The sequence below is a fragment of the Astatotilapia calliptera genome, chromosome 23, assembly GCF_964374335.1.
Source record: "Astatotilapia calliptera chromosome 23, fAstCal68.1, whole genome shotgun sequence".
NCBI classification, from domain to species: Eukaryota; Metazoa; Chordata; class Actinopteri; order Cichliformes; family Cichlidae; genus Astatotilapia; species Astatotilapia calliptera.
Genome location: NC_137443.1, coordinates 22104266 through 22130833, shown reverse-complemented (window position 1 = coordinate 22130833; position 26568 = coordinate 22104266). Strand labels below are relative to the sequence as shown.

At 41.2% G+C, this 26568-nt stretch overlaps 1 protein-coding gene and 1 long non-coding RNA gene across 5 annotated transcripts in view; one reads left to right on the top strand and one right to left on the bottom strand.

Annotated features, from left to right (window-relative positions):
* Window positions 1-26568, top strand: part of crfa4 (cytokine receptor family, class I receptor 4) — a 60085-nt gene that overhangs the window by 1961 nt on the left and 31556 nt on the right. The window contains exon 1 of one of the 2 annotated variants that reach the window (XM_026158599.2): window positions 16269-16558. The exons of the other annotated variant lie outside the window; for it this stretch is intronic. Coding sequence (XP_026014384.1) covers window positions 16518-16558 — 41 coding nt within the window. The 5' untranslated portion in view covers window positions 16269-16517. Of the gene's footprint in view, window positions 1-16268; window positions 16559-26568 lie in introns of those variants that run through there. 2 annotated transcript variants of the gene reach the window in all.
* Window positions 1319-5146, bottom strand: LOC145424580 (uncharacterized). Of its 3 annotated transcripts, XR_013905663.1 has the most exons (5): window positions 5108-5143; window positions 4371-4986; window positions 3865-4017; window positions 3408-3498; window positions 1319-2821 (listed from the first exon to the last, which is right to left on the bottom strand). It is a non-coding gene; the product is annotated as an uncharacterized LOC145424580 (long non-coding RNA). The 3 variants fall into 3 exon arrangements; XR_013905661.1 differs by having other exon boundaries at window positions 4371-5146; XR_013905662.1 differs by having other exon boundaries at window positions 3408-3493; window positions 4371-5146.

Sequence of the window (26568 nt, the reverse complement as noted above, 5' to 3'; positions counted from 1 at the left end):
CAAGGCTCAGGAAAATCCCTGAATTTTAGCTGAAAGAGTCAATTAATGTAACCTAAAATCATCTGATCATCATTCCAGATTCTAAAATGTGGCACTTTGTTGCTTTACTGTTTGTTTGTTTTTTTTAGTCTAATGAGCTGAACATTTGGCTTTCTTAGTGTATTAATGCTGTATTAATTCTTAGATAACCATTAACTGTGACTTGGACCTTGGAAAGATGTAATAACTAAAGTCAGATAATGGAGCAGAATAGAAAACAAGAGTGACATTTCAGAACGTGAAATCGATGCTTTTTAAGATTTTTCTGCAGACACCCAGCTCTGTGTGAGCTTATCTCTGCCCAGTAAACCCCTTCGCCCTCATGACCCCATGTGTTATAACAGATAAGAATGGCAGCAAGCATACATTCAGCCACTTCCGCAACAATGAGCCATAAACAAGATGTTTTCTGAGGCTTGTTCAAGATCAGTTCAGTTCCTACATTAAGAGACGACTGTGCACAGGGATTCGCATGGACGAAATTCTGGGTGCAGTTTTGTGAACACATCTGTTCTTTTCTTCTTTGTCGTTGTTGCAAATGTTTAATCACATCGCCACCTTCTTCTTCTCTGAAAACTTTTGTCTGCATGAACTGGGCTTTTAAAGTCAGGAGAAAGTAGATCTTGTCATCTTCTCTAACTGAAACTTCTAAATGCAGCTCAAGTATGGGAACAGAGGGCATTTACAGCATTTATAAAGTCAGTAAAACACACAGATTGAGCATTTCTATTTTTGTTTAATCCTTATGTTGTTGCCTTTCAGACGTGTCTGCACTCTAACTAACTGATTTGTAGTCACTGGGTACCATCTGCACATACCTGGAAATGCTTTCTAATGATATTGTGAACAAGAAGCATAACATGAAAGATATCGAACCTACTACAGAAAACTACAGAAAGCTCCATAGCTAATATTAGTGTTTGAGGAAGACTTTATAAGAACAATTTGGAATCTGTTAGATTAATATGATTCAGACCAGAGCATCCAAGTTGTTTTCAGTGAGCCCAGCTGAAGTCAGAGAGAGGGTGATGATCATTAACCCTATTTAATGATTATTTCCTCTGTTTCTCTATCTTCTGTTTGCTCATCACTTCAGAAACACTGAGCATATAAAACCACTAAATAAAAAAAACACAAGTTGAGCATTTCATGTTGCATTTGAGGTTGACATTGCTGCAGACCTAACTGTAAATTAAAGACTGTAGATGCTTTTCTTTTCATTTTCTTTCATTTACTGTATTTTTAGTCACAACAGCAGTTGTCTCAGTCTGACACACACTGAAAAAAATATGTTGTTGGATTTACTTAATTCAATGGTGGACATTTGTTGCACACAGATGTTTTGCTTTGGCAGCAACTTAAACAATTGAGTTAAATTAACACAATTTATTCATGTTCAATAAACTTGTGCAATTTGTGTTGATAAAATGTGACTTAAACATGTTTTGATGAAGTAATTTGAGCTCTTGGAATATTTTAATCCTTCACAATTTTCTCACGTTATCCCAACACCATTCAATAACTTTTACCCAATACTACTTGGTCACTTAAATGCTACATGTTATCTTCAAATTACATTTTGCTATTATATTCTAGCATCAAATACACAATTTTCAAATGGAGGCCTTATAACAGATTGTATTGTTCTCTTCCAAGATGGTTGCTGGCATCCACCAGTAACCTTTCAAAACAAAATGTCTAATTTCACTGCAGTAGGTAAAGAATTAAACTGACATTACTCCTCTACTGAATCTATATAAATCAACAGTTAAATAATGTCAGTTCTTCCGTGTTCTCTGGAATCAATCACAGCAAAGAAATTAGACTGTTTCTTTTGAAAAATGTTGGGAAAGAACAAATCAAAACATTCTATTTAAGGCCTCTGACGTCAAGATTCAGTTAAACAACAATTATAACTAAACAATTTGAGGTAATGTTAGTTTCCATTAACATTAAATTAGGTTACTGAATTGGCAAACACCTTCCTATTAACACCTCCCATTTTACCCCAATAACTAAAGAAATTAGCACCTGCAGGTCAAAACCTTTATTCAAGAGACGCAAAAATAACATTGATACAGTGACTGTCAAAAATTACAGCACTGATCATACTGTGACATCTTGGTTCAAAACAGCACACTTAGAAATATTCAACGTTCTTTACTTCAACTGAATGAAATTGAAAATACCATTTCACACGACCCATATGGGATATTTAGACTGTATAACTGTTCACGCTACATCTCTTCACTAGTAAAAGAAAGAAAAAATACAAAGACAAATTTAAAAATGCTGCCAAACAGACAAACAGAACTTGTACAGAGCAAAAGGAAAAACAAACAACAAAAAAAACGGCTTGTCCTCATGGCAGTTGCATAGTATATAAAAATGAACCCTGCGATCTGTTCCTGGAATTGAGCTTCAAAAATGCAGCAGAACAAGTGTGAGATTTAAATGTCCTCTCACCTAGAGCTGGTCACCTCACATGCATAACAGTGAGCTTCGTTGCAGGAGCAGTTTTGTCTTAGTTGTGAGTTTTTCTTGAGAGCTGAGTTGCATCCAACTCCATTACCACCCATTGAATCACCTCAAAAGTGTAGCAGAGTTGTGATGGGTAACTCATGTTGAAGGAATAAAAAAGGTCCAAACAGCATGGCTACTGCAAAGGTCACGTTATCCAGATCTTGAAGAACAACATCAGAAAAGTCATTGCCTGCCGCATCCTCTGGAGACAGATGTTCATTGTGGTTTTCTCAATCTGTGCAGTGGCCTCAGTCAAGTCCTGGTTAAACACAAAACATTTCTTTAAGATTCCTTTTTAAACTCATCTCTTTTTAATCTACCAGTTCTAATGTTAGAGTAATTTAAACCAATGCAAGCAACATAGTAAATAGCTATAGCCAAAGAGTGGCCTGCCATGCTGCCATTCATGGTCTAACAGAGTTTCTAAGAGAGGGTGAAAAACATAATAATTTCAAATGCTTTACATTAGTTTTTGTTAGAAAGACACCGGCCCATCAGAAATCCAGGTTATGTCACTCAGAAGATGTTAGAATTTAGACTTTCAGCCCCACAATTTGGTTAGCTGTTGGTCATTTTTTCAAACAAAAGCTAATATAAATATTGGTGGGATTTTTCTTTGTTCACTAGAATGACAAATTTAAAGTTTTTTCACACTGATGTGACCCCTAATACAGGGGTGGGGATGGGGCCTCAAGGGCCGGCGGCCGAGTTCACTACCAGGCCTCATGTGAACTTCAAATTATTAAAGAGGACTACTGGTCCTAACCAGTCCAATGAGGATCAAGTGGATAACTAAATGCATTTTTAAATGTTGCAAATCCACAATCTACTCATAAAACACTCACCATGAACTCCTGCACCAAGATGTTGCAATTGTCTTTCACACAGATGCGGAGCACTTTGATGAGGGACTTCAAGCATTAATGTCATCCTTGACTATTATAACAAAGAAAACAGAGATTTGTGAACTTTTCAGTAGCACAGAAGAAAATGATCCCAGACAAAAACTCTTGACTTTTTAAACCAGTCAACATGCAACACCAGCATCTACAAAGCAATATCAAAAATTCCTGTTTGACATCAACTTTATGGATATATAGTTTCCAGAACATTTATTTTTAAAAAAAGATAATTTTTTCTCAGTGGGCCAGTAAATGCATGACGAAAATTATGGCATCCTTTCGGTGGAATCAGTACTCACAGGTAATAGTTGACGGTTTCAATGGATGTAGCATAAAAATCTTTTACTGACCTAATGCAATACATATACACTTTGTAGTTAAAGAATTTTAAAGTTCTTACTGTCATCATGGCAGCTACATCCTTTAGCTTTGTGCCCTGTTCCCCCGATCACTTTGCAAACACTTTCAGCAGACTGTCAGAGAGAAACTCAGCTCCGTCAGAAACCTTGACTGTAAAGGCATGGTTGGGATGCACTGGAATGCTGCATTTCATCTGAAATGACATAAAATTATTTTGAAATAACAGCAGGCACTGTGCTTGGTTAATCAGTAATGTTTTGTTGAATAAAAACTGTGTTTCCAGATCTTATGGGATTAAAAAAAAATCCAAAGATGTTTGTTTCTGATTTGCAACCCAACAACCCACAAGTTACAACCTCATTTCAGTTCAAGTGTGCATTAATGCGAGTCCAGTAATCACCTTTCTGACAATACATACAGGTTAAACCTATGGCAGATTTTGGATCTCTCAGTTGTATTAATAGGGTGAGTATGCATGCACCTAATAATTATAAAAAACCTATTATAATTAAGTTACAGAAACGAAAATAGAATATACTTTCTTACCATAACACCTTGAACCCACAATCCATCAGCTGACTCCTGGTGAAATGCAGAATAGAGGTCATCTCTCAATGTGCAGCAAAAAAAACAAAAACAAAAACAAAAGGACAGCAGGTGAGGGCAGGAGGGGTAGGGATGTAAGCTAGCATAATGCCGCTGATGATATTAGCTAAAGCTGTTCAATGTCCAAAATCTCACTAACACCACGGTGCAGTAAATACACAATGTAACTGAAGAGTCAGTTGGCAAATCTATTCACACAGAAAACCAAATTATGTTATGAGTGCCTCGTAATTAGGTTTAATGTGATATTACGGCTCTTGTGCCAAAGACAAATTCAAATGAAAAAGCGCCAATTCTTTGACAACAGATAAAACAGCAAATAAGCTAACGGCTCTTTTTTAGCATGTTACAAGGCGACACTCTAGACGTTTAACTACATTTGGCTGAATTATGGTAAAAATGAATTAAAAAAATCAAGACATACCAAAAACGTAGAGTTGGCTGCTGGACTTGACTGAGATGGATGCCTTTTTTAAACCACGATCCAAAGCCCGCGAGATGAAATCACGCGTGGTTTCACGAGATTTAACGTTGCTATCTTATTGACTTACGTCACCTGAACATGATATGAACAATTTAATACACCCTTTCTGCATATCATGTAGTTTTTACACTATATAGTTACATTTAACTTTAAAACATGAGGCAATTGTGTTAAATGCATGCAAGATGCTTACATAAATCCAAGAGATGGCCAGTCCCTTTTTTTCAGTGCAGTAAGATAAGGTGCTACAATGCTGGAGAGAGAACTATAACAATCAGCTCATCACATTTGAGCAGGACTGTGTTTTAGTAGTCCCCCAGCAGCTTAAGCGTATAGCAGCTTAACTAAAGGATGGCTCACGGTCACCTGATCCAGCCCTAACTGTAAACTTTATCAAGAAGGAAAGTTGTAAGTCTAATCATCAATGCAGAAATAGTGTCACTCTCCCAAATCCAAACTGGAAGTCTGGGAGCCGAGTGCTCTGTTGGGATAATAGACCACTTGGTCTCAAAGAAGCAAAATAGATGACCTAGTTTTTCAACATCACTCTGAGACAGGATGTTTAACAATACTGCACAAATGGAAAGAGCAAGGTCTACAGATTTGGTTAGTTTGTGAGTTAAAGACACGTCTTGGTCAGAAGTGACTCCAAGTTGTTGATGAACAGAGATGGGCAGTAACGCGTTACTTGTAACTTTTCATTTTCTTTCATTTACTGTATTTTTAGCCACAACAGCAGTTGTCTCAGTCTGACACAGTAAGATAAGGTGCTACAATGCGTAATCAGATTACAGTAACGCGTTACTGTAATCTGATTACTTTTTCAAGTAACGAGTAAAGTAAGGGATTACTATTGCAAAAACGGTAATTAGATTACCGTTACTTTCCCGGAGGAACGCTGCGTTACTGCGTTACTAAAACCGTGATTTTTTTGTGAGAATGTTTCATGACAGTGACGTAAGCGAGTGCGACATTCGTGACAACAGCTGTGTGCAGATCAACAGTGGATCATATATCGAGTGCGGGAGAGAGTATGAGCGTGCAGCGTTTAAAGCGTGGAAGTACTGACCTTATTTTGAGTCTGATTCCATAAAAAGTGACAAAAACATTAGCGTCCTTTGTGCGTGGGAAGAAAACGTCTTTTAACAGCAAAAAAAAACCCTAAACTTCCAAATAAGCACCGAGTGCACTATGACGTAATGGGAAACTCACAGAGAAACTCACGGATTCTTCCACTGACCGCTGCAGCACACCTGCACCAGGGCAAACCTCCGCCTACCCTACTCCTGCTTTACAGGTGAAAATAGAGCAACAGGACCGCTACTCTTTGATTTTATTTATTTTCTGCTGTGTTTTACTTGCATCTATTTGAAAGACTGAGTGTAAACACAAAAACCAAAACAAGCAAAAACAACAAAACAACAAACCGACCCAGTTCACAGTCTCAGAGTCAGACCGCGCATCCCGCAGCGGTGCAAAAAGAAAACGAAACGACGCCACAAACAGTCACAGGCGGCCCATCAACACAACAAGAGAGTTCAGGGGGCCTACCTCGAGCCCAACGGCGGCGACGAAGCAGCTCCGGCAGACGGCCCCGGGTCCGGCAGCAGCAGCAAAACAGTTCAGGGGGCCTGCCACGGGTCCGGTGGCAGCGGCGCTGCTCCTCCGGCGGCCTGCCACGGGTCCGGTGGCGGCGGCGCTGCTCCTCCGGCGGCCTGCCACGGGTCCGGTGGCGGCGGAACTGTTCTGGTGGCCTGCCACGGGTCCGATGGCAACGTCGCTGCTCCGGCGAGCAACAGCGAGGCGTGGCACCAGGTCCATGACGCGCCGATCGCTGACGTGGACGCACCGGACGTGGACGGCGAGGAGGCCGCGCTAGACGTGGAGGTCCCTCCGGTCCGCTGACCTCCGGCCGAGCGAGAGCTCCTCCTCGGCCGGCAGCGAGAGCTCCTCCTCGGCCGGCAGCGAGAGCTCCTCCTCCGGCTCGCTGAGCTCCTCAGCTGGCAGAGCGGGCTCCTCCAGCTCGCTGAGCTCCTCAGCTGGCGGTGCGGGCTCCTCCGGCTCGCTGAGCCCCTCAGCTGGCGGTGCGGGCACCTCCGGCACGCTGAGCCCCTCAGCTGGCGGTGCGGGCACCTCCGGCTCGCTGAGCCCCTCAGCTGGCGGTGCGGGCTCCTCCGGCTCGCTGAGCTGCTCCTGCTCGCTGAGCTGCTCCTGCTCTCTGACCCGCTCCGGCTCACTGAGCTCCACCAGCTCGCTGAGCTCCTCAGCCGGCGGTGCGGGCTCCTCCGGCTCGCTGAGCCCCTCCAGCTCGCCTAGCTCCTCCGGCACGCTGAGCTGGTCCGGCTCGCTGAGTTCCTCAGCTGGCGGTGCGGGCTCCTCCGGCTCGCTGAGCCCCTCCAGCTCGCCTAGCTCCTCCGGTACGCTGAGCAGTTCCGGCTCGCTGAGTTCCTCAGCTGGCGGTGCGGGCTCCTCCGGCTCGCCGAGCTCCTCAGCTGGCGGTGAAAAAGAAATCAGGATGGTGGCTGCAGGCAGACGAAACGGTGGCGGAGTTACAGCTGCAGATGGTGAAGCAGTGGGTGGTGTAGCGACCTCTGACCAAGGTGATGTTACCTGCGTCGTCAGCTCGTCCACTGCAGACACAAACACAGATGGTGAGGGAAATGGAAAATTGTCCGTACTACTCACCACAGCCGGCTCTTGAGATGTCCGTGGATGTGGCTGTGGTGAGGAACGCCGGCGGCGCGAACGTCGTTTTCGTTTAGACGTCGGGGCCGGCGTCTCAGGCTGTGAATCCACCAGCTGTCCGGGCCGGTGAGCAGCCTGAGGAGGAGAGTGGAGGTGGAGGGTGGAAAGTAAGAAGTCCAAGACGACAGGATTAAGGTCGTCAACCAGCCAGGGAAATTTAAAAAGCGTCTCCTGCAGCCGCCTCTCCACGGCTTCTCCCACCATAACTCACAGAGTCTGTAAACCCTGTCCATCACCTCCCTCCTGAGCCTCTCCTCAGAGACCGCTGGGTCCATACGTGGCGGGATCATTCTGTCACGGTATGGCATGGCACACCGTGGAAGGAGTGGGGAAGGAGGACCCAGGCGCGGTGCTCTATGTATAGACAGTGTTTATTTACAAAGTGAAACAACGTAACAATAAATCCCCGTGTTCTCCCAGACTCCAGTGTCGTGTCTCCCCGTGAATAGTCCGTGTTTCTGTGCTCTCTCCGCTCCCGTGTCAGCACCCCCCGGTGCTCGCTGCTCTCGTGTCTTCCACGCTGCTCCTGCGGGAAACATAAGACGCAGCCGTCAGGACACATACAACTGCGGGCATGCACACTAACTCAATAACAGGACGACTAACGTGGAGTCTCATGCAATGATCCCGCGTCGGTGGGAGCTCCAAGACTCTCTTAAGTAGCTCCCCTGACGAGGCCTGATCAGCAGCAGGTGTGTGGCTTCGGGTGTGGCCAGTCCCCTTGCAGGACCACACCCTCCAGGCCTGACGCCGCCTATAAACGGGTGCTCAGCCACACACACATATATACACACACAAGCACAGAGAAGGGAAGCAACACCAAAATACATATAATAATGATAATAATAATATAATTCATAACTGCTCAGAGATCCTGGGTCGCCCAGTCCCAGGACCCTGACAGAAAATAAATTGAATGTAAAAGAAAAAAATGACAAAATAAAACTAGCGAAAGAAAGTTTCAGAAAATATTAAGAGCTGTTCCAAAACCAGGTCTACTTGAAATAAAGTGCGTGGTGTAAGTAAACAATGTTGATAATCACATATAATGATGACAAATGTGCTGGGTAATGTAGCTTCAAAATGATGTCACAAGCATTAATTAGCGGAAACAAAATGAGGGGCTCTTTTTTTCCAAAATAAAGTAACTTGACCGTGTTACCTTGCATGCAAGCACTAATTAAAGCTCTGCTTTTCCACAATGTGACCATGTCAGTAATTTCCATCCAGTATTTACTCTCATGGTCATATAGAGTACAGCTAGCGAGTGCTCTGGCACCACTCTCCTTAGTAATTCGTTTACATTTGGGTAGCAGATCACCAGCTGCTAGCGTCTCGTTTTTTGTGGCCTGGTTCTGCTCGTTGATGGCTATTTTCTTGTGAAGTGGTGAAACAGGTTTGTTGTTTCCACCTTTAGTGGGAGCAGTTTTCTGCTCAAGTATTGAGTTTTATTCGAGATTGTTTTAATAGTTCCCTTTTTTTCCTACTAAACCGTCAATGGAGGCTCACACGTGGCTCTCACTCTTATCCATGACTGAGCTTGTTGTTATGTATGCTAGGGAAGCTACAGACTTGGTGTTGCCATATTACTGATCTTAAAATGTGACACGTTTGTACCATGTAAGCATTTATACTGGTATATAAGAGGATGGTATTATTTGGCAAAGCCCTAATTATAATAATGGTTACCAGGCTTATGATACTGTGTGGTATATTACCATATTTTTTGGACCATAAGGCGCACTGGATTATAAGGTGCATTAAGCGAAACAAAACAGTCAGATACGTCAAGCTTTAGTCAGCTTATTCTTCTTGCTTCCTCCACTTCCATACCATTGATTCATTAATGTTGAATTCTCCTGCAGCGGCTCTATTCTCATGTTGTTGCAGTATATTAATGACTAACCTCGTATTGTGGATGGATTATCTCAGTTGTCTCCTGACTGAAGTTTGGTCCATTTACAGTATCCTGCCATGTGATTGCATTTGTCTCTAACCATCAGGAACCCTCGTGTTAACTTTTATCAAGTGGAAAAAGGTTAGCGTTCATCCTCCAGCTTCACTGTTTATGTTATGCTAACATAGCTGTGTCGCTAGCGATCACATAGCACATCATTATATACCAGCTAGCCCAACTTCAGTAACCCTACAAAATTCACTGCTGTTTGGTTTTCTGTCTTCATTTATGCTGGAAGTGATAGCAGAGCTGTAAGTTTTATTTTTTTCAGAAATCTCTCAGTCAGAACATGTTATATCATGTTTAGGTGGAAACTAGCTAGCTAACTTCCTGCTAACTTCTAATTCGGTTATGTTTTCATGGATGCTTGAATATTAAACTTCATTGTTACACCTGGTAAAGCAGCAACACTTATCATTTTTAAAGATGAAAACATTTAGACAGTTTTTAACTCTCAGTGAGTTCGTTTGACTTTGGGACCTGAATCTGTCAAAAAACATTTTTTGACAGATTTTGAGCGCTGTGTACCACATATAATCGGTTAGAGGTGTTACGATCCTGGGTCTTATGACCCAGTGTTTTGAGTTTTAGTTCATTTTGATGTTTATAGTATGTTTAAGCTCATTAGGTCTCCTAGGTTTATTTGCTTATTAGTTCCCCCTTGTGTTTCCAACCCATGTTAAGTCTCCCCTGCTCTTCATGTGTTTCATGTCTGTGTCTTACGTTGTCAAGTTCTGGTTGTCATGTCTGCGTCTCATTATGTTTCCTATTTTATTTTGAAGAGATCTTGTGTTTTTATATTATGGTTTATGTTTTGAGTCCTTTGTTGTACTGTTTCTTGTTTCCCTAGGTCTGTTATGGTTATCATAGGTTTAGTTCTTTGGCTTTGTCATATGGCTTCCCTGTGTTCCATGTTATGTCCACTGTGACGTTTTTGTACCATGTTTCAGGTTCCTATGTTCTGTCTCCCCAGTTGCTGTTAAGTTTGCATGTTTAGAATTCAGTCAGTGTGTTTCCTGTTTTACTTTGAAGGTCCATGTCTCATGTGAGTGTTTCTAGTTTTGCTTCCCTTGTCTCGTCCAGCCTGATTACTCCCAGCTGTGCTCTCCTTCTGTGTCTCATTCCGTCGTTATCCCTCTGTGTATTTAAGCCCTGTGTTTCTCTTTGTCAGTGTCATAGTCTCCCTCATGGCTGTGTTTCCCTGTGTGTTAGTTATCCATGGCCCAGTTTAGTTTTCCATGCCATTTCTGCAATAAAGCAGCTTTTTGAGTTTAATTTCGTTGTCGTGAGTTTTGCGTTTGGGTCCTTCTCCTGCCTGTACACAGCCGAAACATGACAAGAGGTCAGTAAGCACAACCAGAATTCATACATACGGCGCTCAGGATTATAAGGCGCACTGTCGATTTTTCTCACAGCACAAAGGGTATATTTTTTAGAAAGTAAATTGATGCATTTTATTTAAAATTATTTTTTTAGCAAGTGGCTAAAAGGCAATGTGGATTTTAAGAGTTTAAGAGCCTTGATCTGTCCTAACAGTGTATCCACCAGTTAGCTTTTTTCTTTGATCACTGATCTAATCAACTTTTACACTGTTTAATCATCCATACATTAAGATGGACATATGAAGCTGAACCACAGACTTACCTGAACTGCAAGGTTATTCTCCCAACTGGCAACCATAGCCTGACAAAGGGCACCTATTCTGTTCCTTTCCACCTCTAAATGTATTATTGATGGACCCTACTGAAGTAGCTATGTGTTATTTGCAGTTTGAAAATGAAATATTGAAAAAAACCAAAGTCTTTTCCACAATAGATCCCAACCAGCCTCAAGAAGAAGGGAGAGAGATTTAATTTTGAGCATCTAAAGAACCTGAAAGTATGCCAGATCTGACGTGCAAACTCAGATGCTGTCTTCCGCTCATTCTCTGTCTGAAACAACCTGTTTTAGCTCTTTCCTCTTTGAGGCACTTCTTCTGATTGGCTGACACTATTAAAGTGAAAGTTTGACCAGCAGGCAGTTCTGATATGGCAAAAGATGGCCATATCAGGGATACCCACTCTCTGTGACATTAGAAAAAAAGAAGAAGAAAGAAACAGCATCCTAAAGCCTGAGCATTTGGCTCACAGGGATTAGTTGTACAGTCACTGACCTCGTTATTTAAAAGCAACGCAGGTTCACTTTAAAAGTATTTTAGAGGACTGTTCTGCTTCCAGAAAAGTGGACTGTGCCCGACTTTCAGTGCCCTGAAATCTATAGTAGAGTCATGAAGTATTCAGATTTGTTGATTAAAGTTGTGTTATTACCTTTTTCAGTTATTAACGTTACCTAAATAAGTTTAAGACCCCTTAAACAACAAAATCACGAGAGCACACACTGTGTTTAAGGCTCTCAGCTCAGATTCAAGCTGTTTCAAGCAGACTCCAATTTTCTGGCTGTGTTCATCAAAGATTGCTGTGGGATTGGGTCAACATGGACATGCAGGATTATATAACGCTGAAAACCAAACATAACATGTGAGTTCCTGTGGATCGAACGCCCCTGTCCATTCAGATCTATATTTCCTTTGTGCGTTGCCCAAGGCACTGTGATGGTTTGGTGGAAAATGGAAACCACAGAGCAGCATACATCCTCCAGATAAGACTTATCACTGCACATGACAGTTAGAACCGTGGTCACAGAGTGACAGAAACATGTTCTTGTACTTTACAGGGATGTGAACACAAGTTAATTCCTGGGAGGACTTTCAGGTCTCTTCTTTGGCTGTTAAAGGGTTTGCATTAGTGCTTGAGCAGCTGTCATTTGCAGGCTGTTCAGCCCCTGGTGTCTGTTCACTCCAGCATGGTCTGCAGATCAGCGAGCAGAAAAGTGACAGCATTAAAGCCAGACGTTTTCATTGTGGCCTGTGCGCTTTTCTTTTGAAGAATTTACACTGGATTGTCGGAGCAGGTCAGTGATTTGAGGATTTTCTGTCTCGGTCTGAATTCAACATAAGGCAGCCAGCTAATCCCATACACTGTGGAAAAAAAGCTGTTTAGAAAAAAATAAATAAGACAAAGCACTCGCAGGCTGACCTTTGGACTCTTAAGTAAAGCTTGTATCGCTTACACACACAAACACACTCACAACACACACACATACACATGTCAGGCTGGAAAGAAACAAGTCATGCTGCTCTGATTAAGCTGTAAAGGAAATGTACATGAATCCAGAACTGAAAAATAAATATATAAGGCAGCAGCTCTCAAAAGGGTGAAAAATATGGAGCGCAACAAAAGTCTTTCTGGAACAAACTCTCAATGCTTGGCAACCATCTTGGTAACACCTCTTGGCAATTATTTTGAAGCCTCTATATCAGTGGTTCCCGATCTTTTTTTGCTAGCCCCCCCTTTGTTTTACAAGAAAATCTTCATGATGTTGCGATGCTTCAACCTCTGCATTTGTGTGGGAGCCGTGTCAAAAAACCTGTCCATTATGCTAGCAGTGTTGTTAACTTGTACACAACTTTGGTGACAATGTAGGATCAAGTGAAGAAGGCCCTGGTAACACAGGCCTACAGACTGGTCCAGGATCAACTCATAACCATGGTTGCTAGGTAAAATGTCATTCCTGGGCCGGTTAGCAAGAAACTTCTTGAGATTGCTGATCAGCTGAAACACAAACTGGAAATACAGACTTCAAAGTAAAAGCTGAGTCTTTTGAAACGTGTTTGATAAAACATTCATTATGGGCGTTCTCTGTTTCCAGTTTCCTACTGCTACTTTTTGAGTTTTACTACTGCTTGATGATTAGTAAGCAGTAAGTAAGTGTTTGCACACAAGTCGGCATCTTCCTTGTAAATTAGTGGCAAACTCAGCACCTCTTTGCAAGACGATTTTACCTAACGACAGGCAGCAGCCTTCAGCAAACACCCACCGACTGATTGGGAAAGACACATTTTTCCTTCATCACCATTGGTTGTATAGCACCCAATATGGAAGACTTTTCCCTAAAAGTCTCAGCTTTTTAAGCTGTTGCAGGATTTTCCTCTCTTTAATTAGAGGGATATATCAGAGCTTCTGTGTGGATATATCACTGAAACAGTGAAGAGCAACCTGACTTTGAACTTATTATGCACTTGTTATAAAAATCAAGAGATGCACGATTGGCTGAAAACACACCAAAATGTGGTTTGTGCCAGGGGATGTGATGTCACTTGTGGCGTGAACCACCGACCACGAGGGCAACAGCAGCGGGTAGGACGAAGGCTTTACTTTCTCTGAGGTTTTAACTAAAACCATCACCAACAGGGGGCAGAATTTCACCAGTGTGTGGTCGGTAGATGCCCGCCTAATACAGCCCCCCCCCCCTACCGCCCACACTACCACACTACCACACTACCACCCACCTCCTTTGTTGGGCTTTTGTTGCTCTTTAAAAGTCATCAAGCTTTTGAGCCTTTGTCAGGTTTGATAAACTGGATGGCACAGTGATACATAAACTTGTGCTCCCTTCTTTAAAGTCACTACACGTTTGTTTAGCCCATATTTTACTGCTTGTGTGTTTGGATGTAATTAGAAACTTAATTTTTAAAGGTCAGCGCCTCGCCTGTGGGGAGCGCACCGCCGTGACGAAGCAGCAGCAGATGCAGTAGCCCTATTCTTTTAAAGTAGGAGATAAGGTTTAATTTAATGGCTTTTTGAATGTCTGCTGCAGCCCGTGACCACTTTTATAAGCTCACAATCACAGGTTTGCACAGACACAGCAGCATGGAAACATTTAATTGTTTTTTTGTGTTTTTTTGTGTCTCACTGGCTGCATACCTGCATGTCATCAGAATGAGAGGATGAGAAACACATAGCAACTTGCCATGCAAGGAGAGTTATCTTTTTCAGTCTTCATGACAATGCCAGGTCGGGGTCAGGTGACCGTGGAGTCAGCACTCCTTTGATCTTGTTTGGTCTTCAAAGCTTTGAGGCGTGTTTGGGCTCATTATCCCAGTGCATTTTGAATCCTTCTTCACAGAGATGCAAACCAGAGGAATAACAGAGTCTATTTGACTTTAATCTTCCCACCAGCATGTTTCACTCTGCATTTGATCCCCTTAAGACTGGGTGAGTAATCGGGTCTTTAATTTCACTAACAATTTCTAATGAAACTGAAAGCGAGATAATCAGGATTAAAAAATATATATTCTTTTTTAACCACAAAGCTCTCAAAACTATCAAAATTAGCCTGCCAAAGACTCCAATCTTTCCCACTGGACAGCTTTGGAAAATGTGAAAAAAGACATAAATTTTAGACTTTTAACTGTATTTTGATACAAATTACAGCTTGTCCTGCTCACCCACAGTCATTCATACTACAGTAATAAAAGTAAGAGACAAACAAGCAAGCGACAGGAAAGTTCTGATTTATTGTAACATGGATGTCTAGGCAGTGAGCTACAACAAGTCTTTCAATAATTTTTCACGTCTTACAATTTAAGCCCAAAGAGCCGCGCTGACACATTTATTTAATTTCCTACAGCAGCTTTTCATTATCAGATCGTAAAACTGAGGCATACTGTTGAAATTGCACTTGTTTTTCGACTGCCAAGATATCTCAGGGATTGCAGTTTAACTACTTTACACTGACAGAAAGGGGAGTTTCACCAGTTAGGATCAAAGTGCGCTGCATATGGATCCCAATGTAAAATGAGTTTGACATCCCTGATCTAGAAGAAAGTTTCTGTATGCAAACCTGTTACATACGGTTCTCCAGGAGTGGAGCATTGCCATAGGTGATGGTTGTCAACTTTTCACGGTGCTCCCTTTGTTTCTCCTGCTGCTACCTGAGTCTCTAGTTGTGCCCTACAGTAAAGGCCCCTTCAGAGTCAAAAACACCTGTTAGCCTGACCTTTTTATCCCCATCCACCTTCGTTTTTCTTTAATTCATCATTCAAATTATACCTGAATTTCATGCAAATTCCCAGAAAGGATGTGTTTTTAAATGCATCAACCTTATTAAATTATTATGCCAAATAAAATGATGTTAAACTGAAGATAAAAATGTTCAGATAATTATAATTATGATCTTTACGATAAGCCAGCAGACCTCTTGTGTTATTATTCTCTTTCTCTTTATTGCCTCTGACTGGGATTTAGTCAAGTACAGTGAATATTAGTTGAGTGAATTATGTCAAAAGGAATTTTTTTCTCCATAGTTCACTGTGAAATGCCGGTTCATGATATTTAGCCTTGTTTTCCCTTTTGGGAAAACTTTCAGAGAAGCCCCTCGTCCTCAGAATCTGCTAATAGGTGCTCACTTTTTACTATTCACTGTTCTCTCTCTATTTATTTCCATCTTTACTAAGGTATGACAAAAAATAACTAAAGAAAGGAAATGATACCTGACTTCAGTGTGTATACATACACACACATGCGGAGCGTATATCTTTCTACACATCCCTGTAACACGTATAACCAGAGCAACAAATGAAGCAGTTTCATCCTACAAATTGAGCATAAAGTTCAGAATGTCAACAGAGTGACGCTCAACCTTAATCCTCTTCAGATCAGCTGATCTCAGTGCCTGCCCACATCAGCTGATTTCTCGTCAACACATCCCATTGGTAAATCTCACACAGGGAATACTATTCAAGCTGCTTTTGTCACAGTCCCATGGTTCAGTGCTGTTTGTCACTTTTGAATTCCCTTTTTGTTTTTAGTAGTGCTTTGGACACGTTACATTTCAGTTTTTTTGTAGTATTTAGAGAAATTCTGATTCAGTGTTTAATTAATAAAATAATAGATAAAAGCTTATTAAATGATCTACAGCTGGGCTCTAACATCTTTGCCTGAGACAAATTGGGTATTAGGAAGAATTCAATGATGAGTGGACCAGCAGCTCCTTTAGTTTTTAGCACCTGCAGCCCGAGGGAATGACTGCTTTCACTGCCTGGGATCACACCGCTCAATATGTGTGAGTGCAAACAAGCAAAGTTACTTTAGAGGGCTGACTCACAGCTCTGCTCTGAGCTGGTGTCCTGTTTCGTGCATGTGTTTCACTGCAGTTGTTTGTGCAGTATGAAGATTGCAGTGCTTGGAAATGGAAATATCAAGTTCGATATGATAAGAAGGCAAAGACGGAGAGGAAGACGTGGCACATGCTCTTCTCTGATTTCCTCTTCCTATTTTGCTGCCATGCTGCTGATCACCTGTTTGCATATCGGTGCCTGCTCCACCTGCATTTACACCTGATGGTCTTAAATGACAGACTCTCAAGCTTTGTTCTTTACCTTGAAATGAGGCTTTACTCTGCAGGTATTTTGGGGTAGTTTAGGGGGAAAATGAATGCAGGTTTAGGGTTATAATAGTTAACCTTCAGATTTTTATATAAGTCACACTTATCTGCTCTCTTTCTGTGTCTGTAGCCCTGGTCCAGAGGAGAGAATATGTAGAAGTGCATAGAGGTTAACATGAATATGTCTCATTTAAGGTCATCTTTTCCTGTTCTTGTTGGCCGAGCTTCATGAAATTTGGCATAAAGTGTCCTTAAAAATGTAGGTGAGTGGAGAACAAAAGAATTATATACAGCAGATGGGCAGTATCTGAAAGTCATGTCCTCAAAAAACAGGAAAAAATCCAGCAAAGACCTGACGCAGGACCTGAGAGATGCATCTGGGTTTTCAGTTGATCATCTAGTATTCATTGAAGCCTTATCTGAAGTGGTCTCAGTGGAAGAGTGGCTGTCAAGAAGCCATTCTTAATGAAGGGAGACAGGGAGAAAAGGCTGAGGTATTAAAATTGAACAAGAACTGCACTGTAAATCAGTGGCAACAGGTCTGATGAAGTGATGAATTCAGATTTGAAGTTTTTTGGCGTAAATCATTGTCAGTATGTAGGGAGAAGTTCAGGAAAGAAGTACAGTGAGTGTCTACAGCCATCAGTAAAACACAGTGGAGGCTCTGTCATGGTTTGTAGTTAAACAAATGGTTGAATTAAGAACACAGAGATGTGCCATCACATCTTGATTCACCATGCAAAACCACCTGATTAGGAATGGCTTCATTTTTTAGCATGACATGGATCCCAAACACTGCCAATGCAGTAAAATCATACCTGGATAGAAAAAGTCAAACTCTGTTTTGATTTTATATACATTATTTCCATGTATTCATTTATGTTTCGGTAAATCACAGGATCCATTTTTCTTGCTCAAGACTTTTTGCACAGTATCGTACTATATATATTGACATCACCATGGGAGTCTACAGAACCTAGAGTTTCACAGACTTCCATATTAAAATGTTCCACTTTTAAGGTAAATTGAACATGTTTACAGTCTGTTTTTTGTTTTTCTTGTTTTTACAATGTGAAATTCTTTTCAACAAATTTACAGGTTTTGTACTTTTATAAAAATCAATCGTTTTCTGTAATTTGGGACACTTCAAATAGCAGGTTCAGTGCAGATTCAGTTCAATAGCCATCCACTGGGTTTTGTCTCTGCTAATTGGCATTACTTAACTTATCTTCTCAACCATGTCTGTGCTGTTGGTTCCTTTTGGACCATGTTAACAATTAATATGACATGCTCTGTGCTTGATTGAGGTTAATTATACTAACAGACAATCGCAGAAGAAGCTTTTGCTCCATTTTAGCTGTTGCACGCATTAGAAAGGACTTGGGATTGACTTTACTCACCACACATTGTTGACCACAATTTGTTATGATGCTTCCTTTGAATTACTACAAAAATATTTCACTTACTGACCTAGAATTTCACTCCTTTATTCTCTAGCACAAATTTCTAGCTGCTGGTGCATTTGGAACAGTCTAAAAGTACAAAGGTTCAGAATTCAAATAGTGTGACCCATGTTATGAAACAAGCATTCCAGCAACTACACCTCCTGTTTGGCACTAACTTGTCGAACCACTATAATCGTGTTTCGCACCACCAGACATCTCTCACTCGCAGCTGCCCAGTTGTGATCTCATCACATCTGTTGAGATGTATATTAATGTCAGAGGGTGAGCTAACGACTTAACTTCCTAAATTGATAAATAGTGTTTTGGTGTCTATTTTTTACAACAGAACCAAGATAATCTGATTTCAATTCCCCCTGTCCAGAAAACTTTTTAAATGTATAACTGGATCATAACTACCACATGAGTGGTCATTAAACCAATCATGCGCAGAGCCTCCACATGCTCTTGCGCTGAATTCCTCAGAAACATAATTAGATTTCATCTTTTAAGGTCAACAGCATGTTCTGGGGAAAATACACAATTATTTTTTCCTTAAATATGATAACAGTGGTCATATTATGCACTCGACTCCACAGTCCATGAGTTTGTCTCGTGTTGCAGAGTCTTTCTCTCAACTTACGAATAGTAAATTAACTATTAGATGTAGAGTGATTTCCTTCTCTCAGAGACACATGTTTGTTTGTTTTACTACAATCCACATTCACGGCGTCTTACTCTCTAACTTTTAAGGCCTGTATCTATCACGCAGGGTGACTAACTCTGCCTCGTCTCCGCTAATTGGCATTACTTAACTTATCTTCTCAATCGTGTTTGCGCCATTGGTGCCTTTTGGAGCATTTTAATGCAATTACCCAACAATTAATATTGCCGGAGGAGCTGCAGATCAAACCACAAAGCTCCTGATTAGCCATGGCCTAGAGATGGGAGCCTTAGCCATGCATTTTACAATTGTGATTTTAAAAAAACCCAACAAAAAAACCCCAACACATTTAACCACCTGTGGCATTGATTTCCATTAAATAAGGCATACATGAAATACAGACAAAGCAATAATTTTTCATTTTCAGCAATGCTGTACTCTACTACATGCTACATAAAGTTCATAAAAAACTTTATGTAGCATCAAACATTAGCGTATTTAAATTTGGCCAATCCCCCGGTCAAGGACCCCATCAGGTTACTTCTGCCCAAAGTAACCTGATGCTTATAACAGAGATAGCACCTTTTATAGATGAACTTTAGCTGTAAGTGATTACGTGTTGCAACTGCAGTCTCCCATCAACAACTTAATTAATGTTTCCTACATAAGGCTGCTGAGTAGAAAATTATTATTATTGATGGTACTGAAAAGAAGAGACAGCGTAGTGACTGACATTGATTTTACCCAACGACAGCAGTTGAGTGACAGCTTTGCCAGGGATACAGCAAGACCACTTAGACAAACCTGCATTAGAGCCAGTGGGGAACTGCCTTAGAACTGTACTGTTGAACTGTATTGTTTCTAACAGCCAGCAAAGGGGGAATTACCTGGTTTCAAAAAGAAGTCAGATTGTGCAGAAGTTTCTCATAATTTATGCCTTATTTCCTGATAATGATGATGATCTATATTTGTTACACTTACATGTTTCAGTTCATCAAACAAATTTTTATTTTGGAAAAGATAAGCCAAGTAAATATAAACTGTAGTTTTTAAACGATGATTTGATTTATTAACGAAGGAAAAAAAGCAATCTTAACGTATCTGTTTAAGGTCATGCCAAAGTCTCTCAATTGGATTTAAGTCCAGACCCACTCATGTGTTTTGGGTCATTGTGCTGCTGCATAACCCAACTGCACGATGGTCAGATATAAACTCATTCAGGATTTTCTGATAGAAAGCAGAATTCATGGGTCAATCAATTACAGCAAGTCACCCTGAAGCAGCAAAGCAGCCCCAGACCATCACACTACCACCACCATGTTTGACTGTTGCAATGATGTTCTTTTTATGAAATGCTGCTAGTTTTATGCAGATGTAACGGGACTCAAACCTTCCAAAAACTTCAGATTTTGTTTCATCGCTCCACAGAATATTTTCCCAAACGTCTCGGGGATCATCAAGATTTTAGTGGCAAATGTGAGATGAGCCTTTGTGATAATTTTGGTCAGCATTGAACTCCAATACTGACTGATGTTTACTGGTAGGGTCGTCTCCATATCTTTGAAAAACATCAGGTTTTGCAGTGAATTTAGGGCCCAGATATCCAAGTTCTGTAATAGAGTTGGATATTCTCTAAGGGCACATTAGCAGTCAATGGCACATTGTAACTTATAATAATCTATTTTCACTTGAAACCGGTGTCTACTTTGAAGCACAAAGCAGCAGCATCAAAGAGCTTTTCTGTAGTTCAGGAGCATGAATGAAGAGCAGTGGGCATTCCTCAGTTTGTGCAGGACCTCTAAGGCTAAACCCCAAACAGTGAGCCAGAAAAAGACCAGTTCAGAGAGTCACATGCATTGAGCTCATTTGGCACATTTCCCTCAGGCTTTTAGATGTTTTCTGCGTGACAGGAAGCTGTAAGTTAGCTAATTGCTCAGCAGTAATAAGATGAAGATCGAAAGAAATCTGCTCTAGTCATAAAAAAAAAGATCCATGTGACTGATTAGCTCACAGTGGATGTGAGGATTCTCTTTTCCGTCACGTTTTTTCATTGAAACTGAAATGATGCTTGTTTTTCAGTGGTAATTATAGTTCACTAGTGTGTAGTGGCAGACAGGGCAGAGACACTGAGTCAAAAGATGTAATATTTTTTTTGGAAAGTCTCAGAGCTCATCTAGCAGCTATAAATCGACGCTCAAAAGAAAACCAAGCACAGAACAAAAAGATACAAGATGGTCACAGAGAGAAGTGATATAAACTCACCACAACAAGATAAAACAATTTCACAGAAACATAAAATAACCACAAATAGTTGTTAGAGGACACTTTGTAGCAACTACAAAAATGACCACAGATGAATTGAAAAACACACAAAGAGGCACAAAATGACTTCAGAAAAATGTGAAATAACCACAAGTAAGTGGAAGGAGACCACAGAGACACCAAATTACTCTAGAGGGATACATATCAGGCAAAAGGCGCAAAGGAGCTACAGAGAGACTCCCAGTGATATCAACTGACCACAACATGAAAATAAGATTAAAGAAATATTTTCAAAAAGACACTGAATAGACATAAAATGACAGCACTGAAATACAAAATGACTATAAAAATGCCAAAGACACAGAGATACAAAAGAAAATTCAGTGATATATAAAACAACCACAATTAAATGGCAAAAGACCACAAAGAGTAAAAATTAAAGCAAACCAGCCACACAAAGTTGCAAAAGAGACACAAAATAACCGCAGAGAGACTTAAAGTGATATAAACTGACACAGCAATGCAAAAAATATTCTAGATTTTTTAAAAAGACACACAAGCGACACAAATATCTGCACAAAAATGCAAAACAATCACAAAAACTCATAAAGAAAAATGTTAACTGAAGTTCTAAGGAGGTGGTGCTTTTAAACCCTAGCCAGCAAACCAACTGAACTGCCTCAAAATAAAAACACAAAGAGCTTATTTTATCACAAGTGTTAGCCCTTTAAATCCCTAAATACAGAGCATGGGGTATGATAAACATAAACATAAAATCTGAAGTGCAGTCTGAAGCTTTTAAAACAAGTGTTTGGCTTTTTTTTTAGGTCAGATGTTTGGTGAGGGACGCCGAAGGATTAGAAACCGAGACTTTTTTGTGCTTTTTGAGGTGGTTGCGCCTTGTGGCGTGTCAGGGTGAGCCGAGGCTGCCAGATAAAACCCAACAAGGCCTCGCAGTAATCCTGTGAGATCAAGGCGGGGATTATTCGCTGTGATTGTTGTCTTAGAGCTGGAGGATGGAGCTGAGCTGCTGCTATTGTTGCTGCTTGCATGTCAGTTCTGTCATCTTTGCCTTCATAAGACCAGACTTTAAAGGCCCTAAGCCCCCGTGTGGCTTCATTAATGTCACACAGGCTTCACGCAGTCATGATGAGGGAGGCTGACAGATTTATTTATACTGTTTTCTCCTGTTGTTTCATGTCTCCTGTTGCTAATGTAGGTTCATGCCCATAGAGTTGTCAGCAACAGGACGGCCCAGAAATTCAGTCCAAGCTTAAAGCAATAATCAGCTACATGTAAGGGTCAGCTATGAGCAGTAAAAGAAAGGCAGAGGGAGGTGGATAACATGGAAAGAAGGAAGGCACGCTTGAACGTGACAGGTAAAAGGATTTAAACAAAGTAATAAAAAGAAATAAGGAGATGGGGTGAAAGCAAATGAAGTAAAAGTACATAAGGGCAGATGAACAGGAGAAGTAAACAGTGTAAACAATATAGGTGTAAGAAGGAAGGTAAGAAAAAAACACAGAGAAAAGAAATGGATCCAAAAGATCAGAATAAAATTAGGGACACTAGGAAAAAGCAAAGAACAAACTAAGATTAAAATATGGATATATGGTATGAAGGGACAATATAAAGTAGGCATTAATGAAATGAGAAAAACACGATATGAAAGGAGCAAAAGGAGACATGGAGTGTAAATCTGGAACGTGTTTGGAAAATGAAGAAGAAAAACATGACAAAGAAAAAAACTAAAGAAAGAAAAGTTAAAATGGATGAAAGACAAACAAGTAGTGGCAGAAGTAGTAGAGGTGATGACCTCAGACTCCTGGGTGAAAGCCTCATGTAGGCCTAATGCCACTGCATCCACCTGCTGAGGGGAACTTCGTGGTTTTTTCTACAATTTGCAAAGAGAAATAAACTTCACAGTCAGTGCAGGTAATCAGAAATTAAGAGGCTTGTAGTTGTTTGACAGGTAACTGTCACTTCTGAAATATTGTCGGTGGCCAGGCCAGGAACCACATTTAGACCCTGCAAAGTTCCCGAGCTCCTGGAAAAATCTGTTTATGGTCACTTTAGCTGATTCTAGGAAGCTGCAGCTGAGTAGTCCTCAATAGTTCCTGAGTGCCAAGAAAATCCAGCATTCATTCAGCTTATTAGTGACTTTAGACTACAAGCATTTGGTTTTCCTACTGAAGACCCTCATTCTCAATAGAAAGACAGAAATGACAGAAAACGTTTATCTTCTTTTTGCCTCTCGATCACAGCACGTCTTGAGAATGACTTGTGTTTTTACCTCTGCAGAGAAAACCACCAAAACATATCAATAAGTCCACTCTCCTGATCCTTCAGCAGTGTGTGTAAATGTGCATCTATGACTTCTTGCACATGCTCAGTAGGCTCTGAGGAAACAGTTCAGTGGAGTAAGCTGATTAAAGTAATGAGCTTTGAGCAGACCCTCTAATATCTGATATCGTTGATGTTATCGAACACAGCAACCTAAAGGTCAGTGTCACGGCAACGATATGTTCTGATTTAAAAAATCATGTTTTGTGAGGGGACAGGTCTAAATACTGCAGCACTTTATTTCTAGAAACATCAAAGTCCCTCCAACAGTGTTTTAATCTTTTCATCCAGATGGTTTGACTAGTCTCTGGGGATTCTGGTGACAGTAAGTACTATTAAACCACTTTGTGGGTCGTGCAAACATTGCAGGGTAATTCACTTTTCGAAAGATAAATAAGATCTGATGTAAGCTGGAGCGAATGAGCATCAGCAGTTGTTAGAGTTACAGAGGAGAACAAAAGACACCAACTTGGAAATCATCCACAATTTGAAAGTGAATTTACACCAAGTTTTTCTTTTTTTAATGTTCAGAAGATGTGTTTGTAATGCATCTTTAACTATTTGGAGTTATATTTAAGCCTAAGTTAAGAAGTCCGCTGACTTTAAGTCATGTAATATTGGCTGTGGGAAAATGAACCCATCAGACTGAGCCGTAAAAGAAGAAATTGTCAGTATCTTACCTTACACATGGGCAAAAATCCCTCAAATTTCAAAACAGTGCCAATATTTTAGACTTAATATCCAAAAACATGTCCAATATCTGTTCTGCCAAGGTTGTTTTGTCAGTTTAGTGGGTAGTCCAGCTTCAAATGCTAATTTGAAACAAACAATTTGGGATTTTACAGACCAAGGTCTAGTGCCCAGACTTTGACTTTATTTCTCTAAAAAATAAGTACAGCTACAAACAAAGTTACTAAGTCACCACTAACTAGTTCAGAGATCTGCAGTTTCTTGCTGGTTTTCACAGACAGCATAATATCAATCTGCATACATTTTCATTGCTATGCAGACGATACCCATCTTAACACACAAAAATTAGTTATTAAACTACAGGAATGTCTTAAAGACAAGACTTGGAAGACTTCTAATTTCCTGTTTCTAAATTCAGGCACAGAAGTTTTTATACTCAGCCCTAAAATCTTAGAAATATGGTATCCAACCAGATGCCTACTCTGGCTCCCAGTAACACTGTGAAGAATCTTAGAGTCATTTTTGACCAGAATATGTCCTTCACCTTTCTTTTTTTTTTTTTTTTTTGGCCTGTCCCGTTTGGCTCTTTTGCCATCAGAATTGTTGTCTAAAGGCAAAGAAAGATGCCCAACGGATTTACTTTACCAAACTGACCATCCCAGCCTTGCCGTAATGGTCCATTTGATTCACCTTTTATTGTTTATTTTATTTTCACTTACTGAATACGGGACAGACTTGACTGGGGGAAAGAAGGGGAGAAAGAAAGAGGGAAAGAGAAACAGCGGAGAAGACGGACGGGGGAGAAGGGCAAAAGACAAAAACCAACAGAACGGGCAGAGAAAAAAAATGCATATATCAATCACCTGGATCACCTGCTGAGAAAGAAAAAAGAAAACAAGCAGAAGAGAACAAGAGTAATAGAATAAACAACATCACAATGATATATGGGAATATGACAGTAAATGCTAAATGTTAAACATTATTGTGCAGCACATAAGATCAACAGAACACAGTGTGCTTTGAGGTAGGAGCCAAAAAGGGTGTAGTTTGTGGGTGTGATCACCCGTGTGTACACCTGTGAGCATGGACGCGCTTGTTTTTTGTTTTTTTAAAAGGTTCCTTCATGTAATGATCTGCTAGAGGGTGTGGGGGGGCCACAGCCCCATCCTCCAGGGCGTGAAGCAGGTATGGAGGAGATCAAACCTCCAGACATCCAGAGGCCCCCAGAACACAAGAGACCAAGGAAGACCAACAGAGGGGCAGCTGCGCCACTGTCCCAGAAAGAGCTGAGGGGCGTCCCAGATGAGGGCTCACTCAGCAGCCGCGGAGCAGAAGCCAGGGGGATTGCAGTGACGCGCCCGTGAGCTCCGCCGGCAGCCAGCTGCGCCTGAGTGACCGAGCCCCAGGCCGAGAGGCCGGGGGCACCCCACCTCCGAAGTGGCCCGAGCGAGCCCCAGGCTCCAGGCCCCGATAAGCGGCCTCCAAGGAGTGAGCCGGTGTGTACCTGGACGCCCATCCCCAGACACAAAGAACCACCAACGCACCGATGTCTGAGGGAGTCCGCCACTGGCAGGGGAAGTGGTGGTAGGGGGAAATAGGCCTCCAAACCTTGGAGGGCCTGAGGTGTCCCCAGAGAGGTGGCGCCTGACACCCAACCTGACATATAGACACAGACATACAGGCACACACAGATACAAACATCCATATGTCCTTCACCTTTCATATTAAACAAATATGCACACTGAAGGATATACTCTTGCTTTCCATGATGCACTGACCATTTCTTCTTCGCTAAACTCTTTTCATTCTCTACGTTGTGTACACCACTCTGCAATTATTAGTTATTAGTAAAGGTTGGGCCTCTCTCCTCTAGTTTGCTTTTTCTCCAATCTCTCTTTGCTCACTTTCCTTTCCTCTCACCATATGGCTTCTCTGAGCCTGCTTCTGCTGGGGCTTTCTTCATTTTAAAAGGCAGTTCTTCTCTCATCGTAGCCAAGTGGTTGGTTGTAGGAGGTTGTGTGATTTGGGGATTTATTTCTAGGGTATTTACCTGACAATATAAAGTACTTTGAGATGAATTGTTGTGAATTGGCACTATAGAAATGAAAATGAATTCAACCAATTTGAATTACCAATTCCTCTTGTTTTCTGCCCTCTGGCTCCATGTACATGTTAGCACTGGGTCTGGGTCTGTCAGAAATGTTGATTCCATACAAGTTAGTTCACAGCCTCAGATCCTTCGGTGGGTCCTTCAAAATGTCACAATGCAGACATGGAAAAAAAAATAC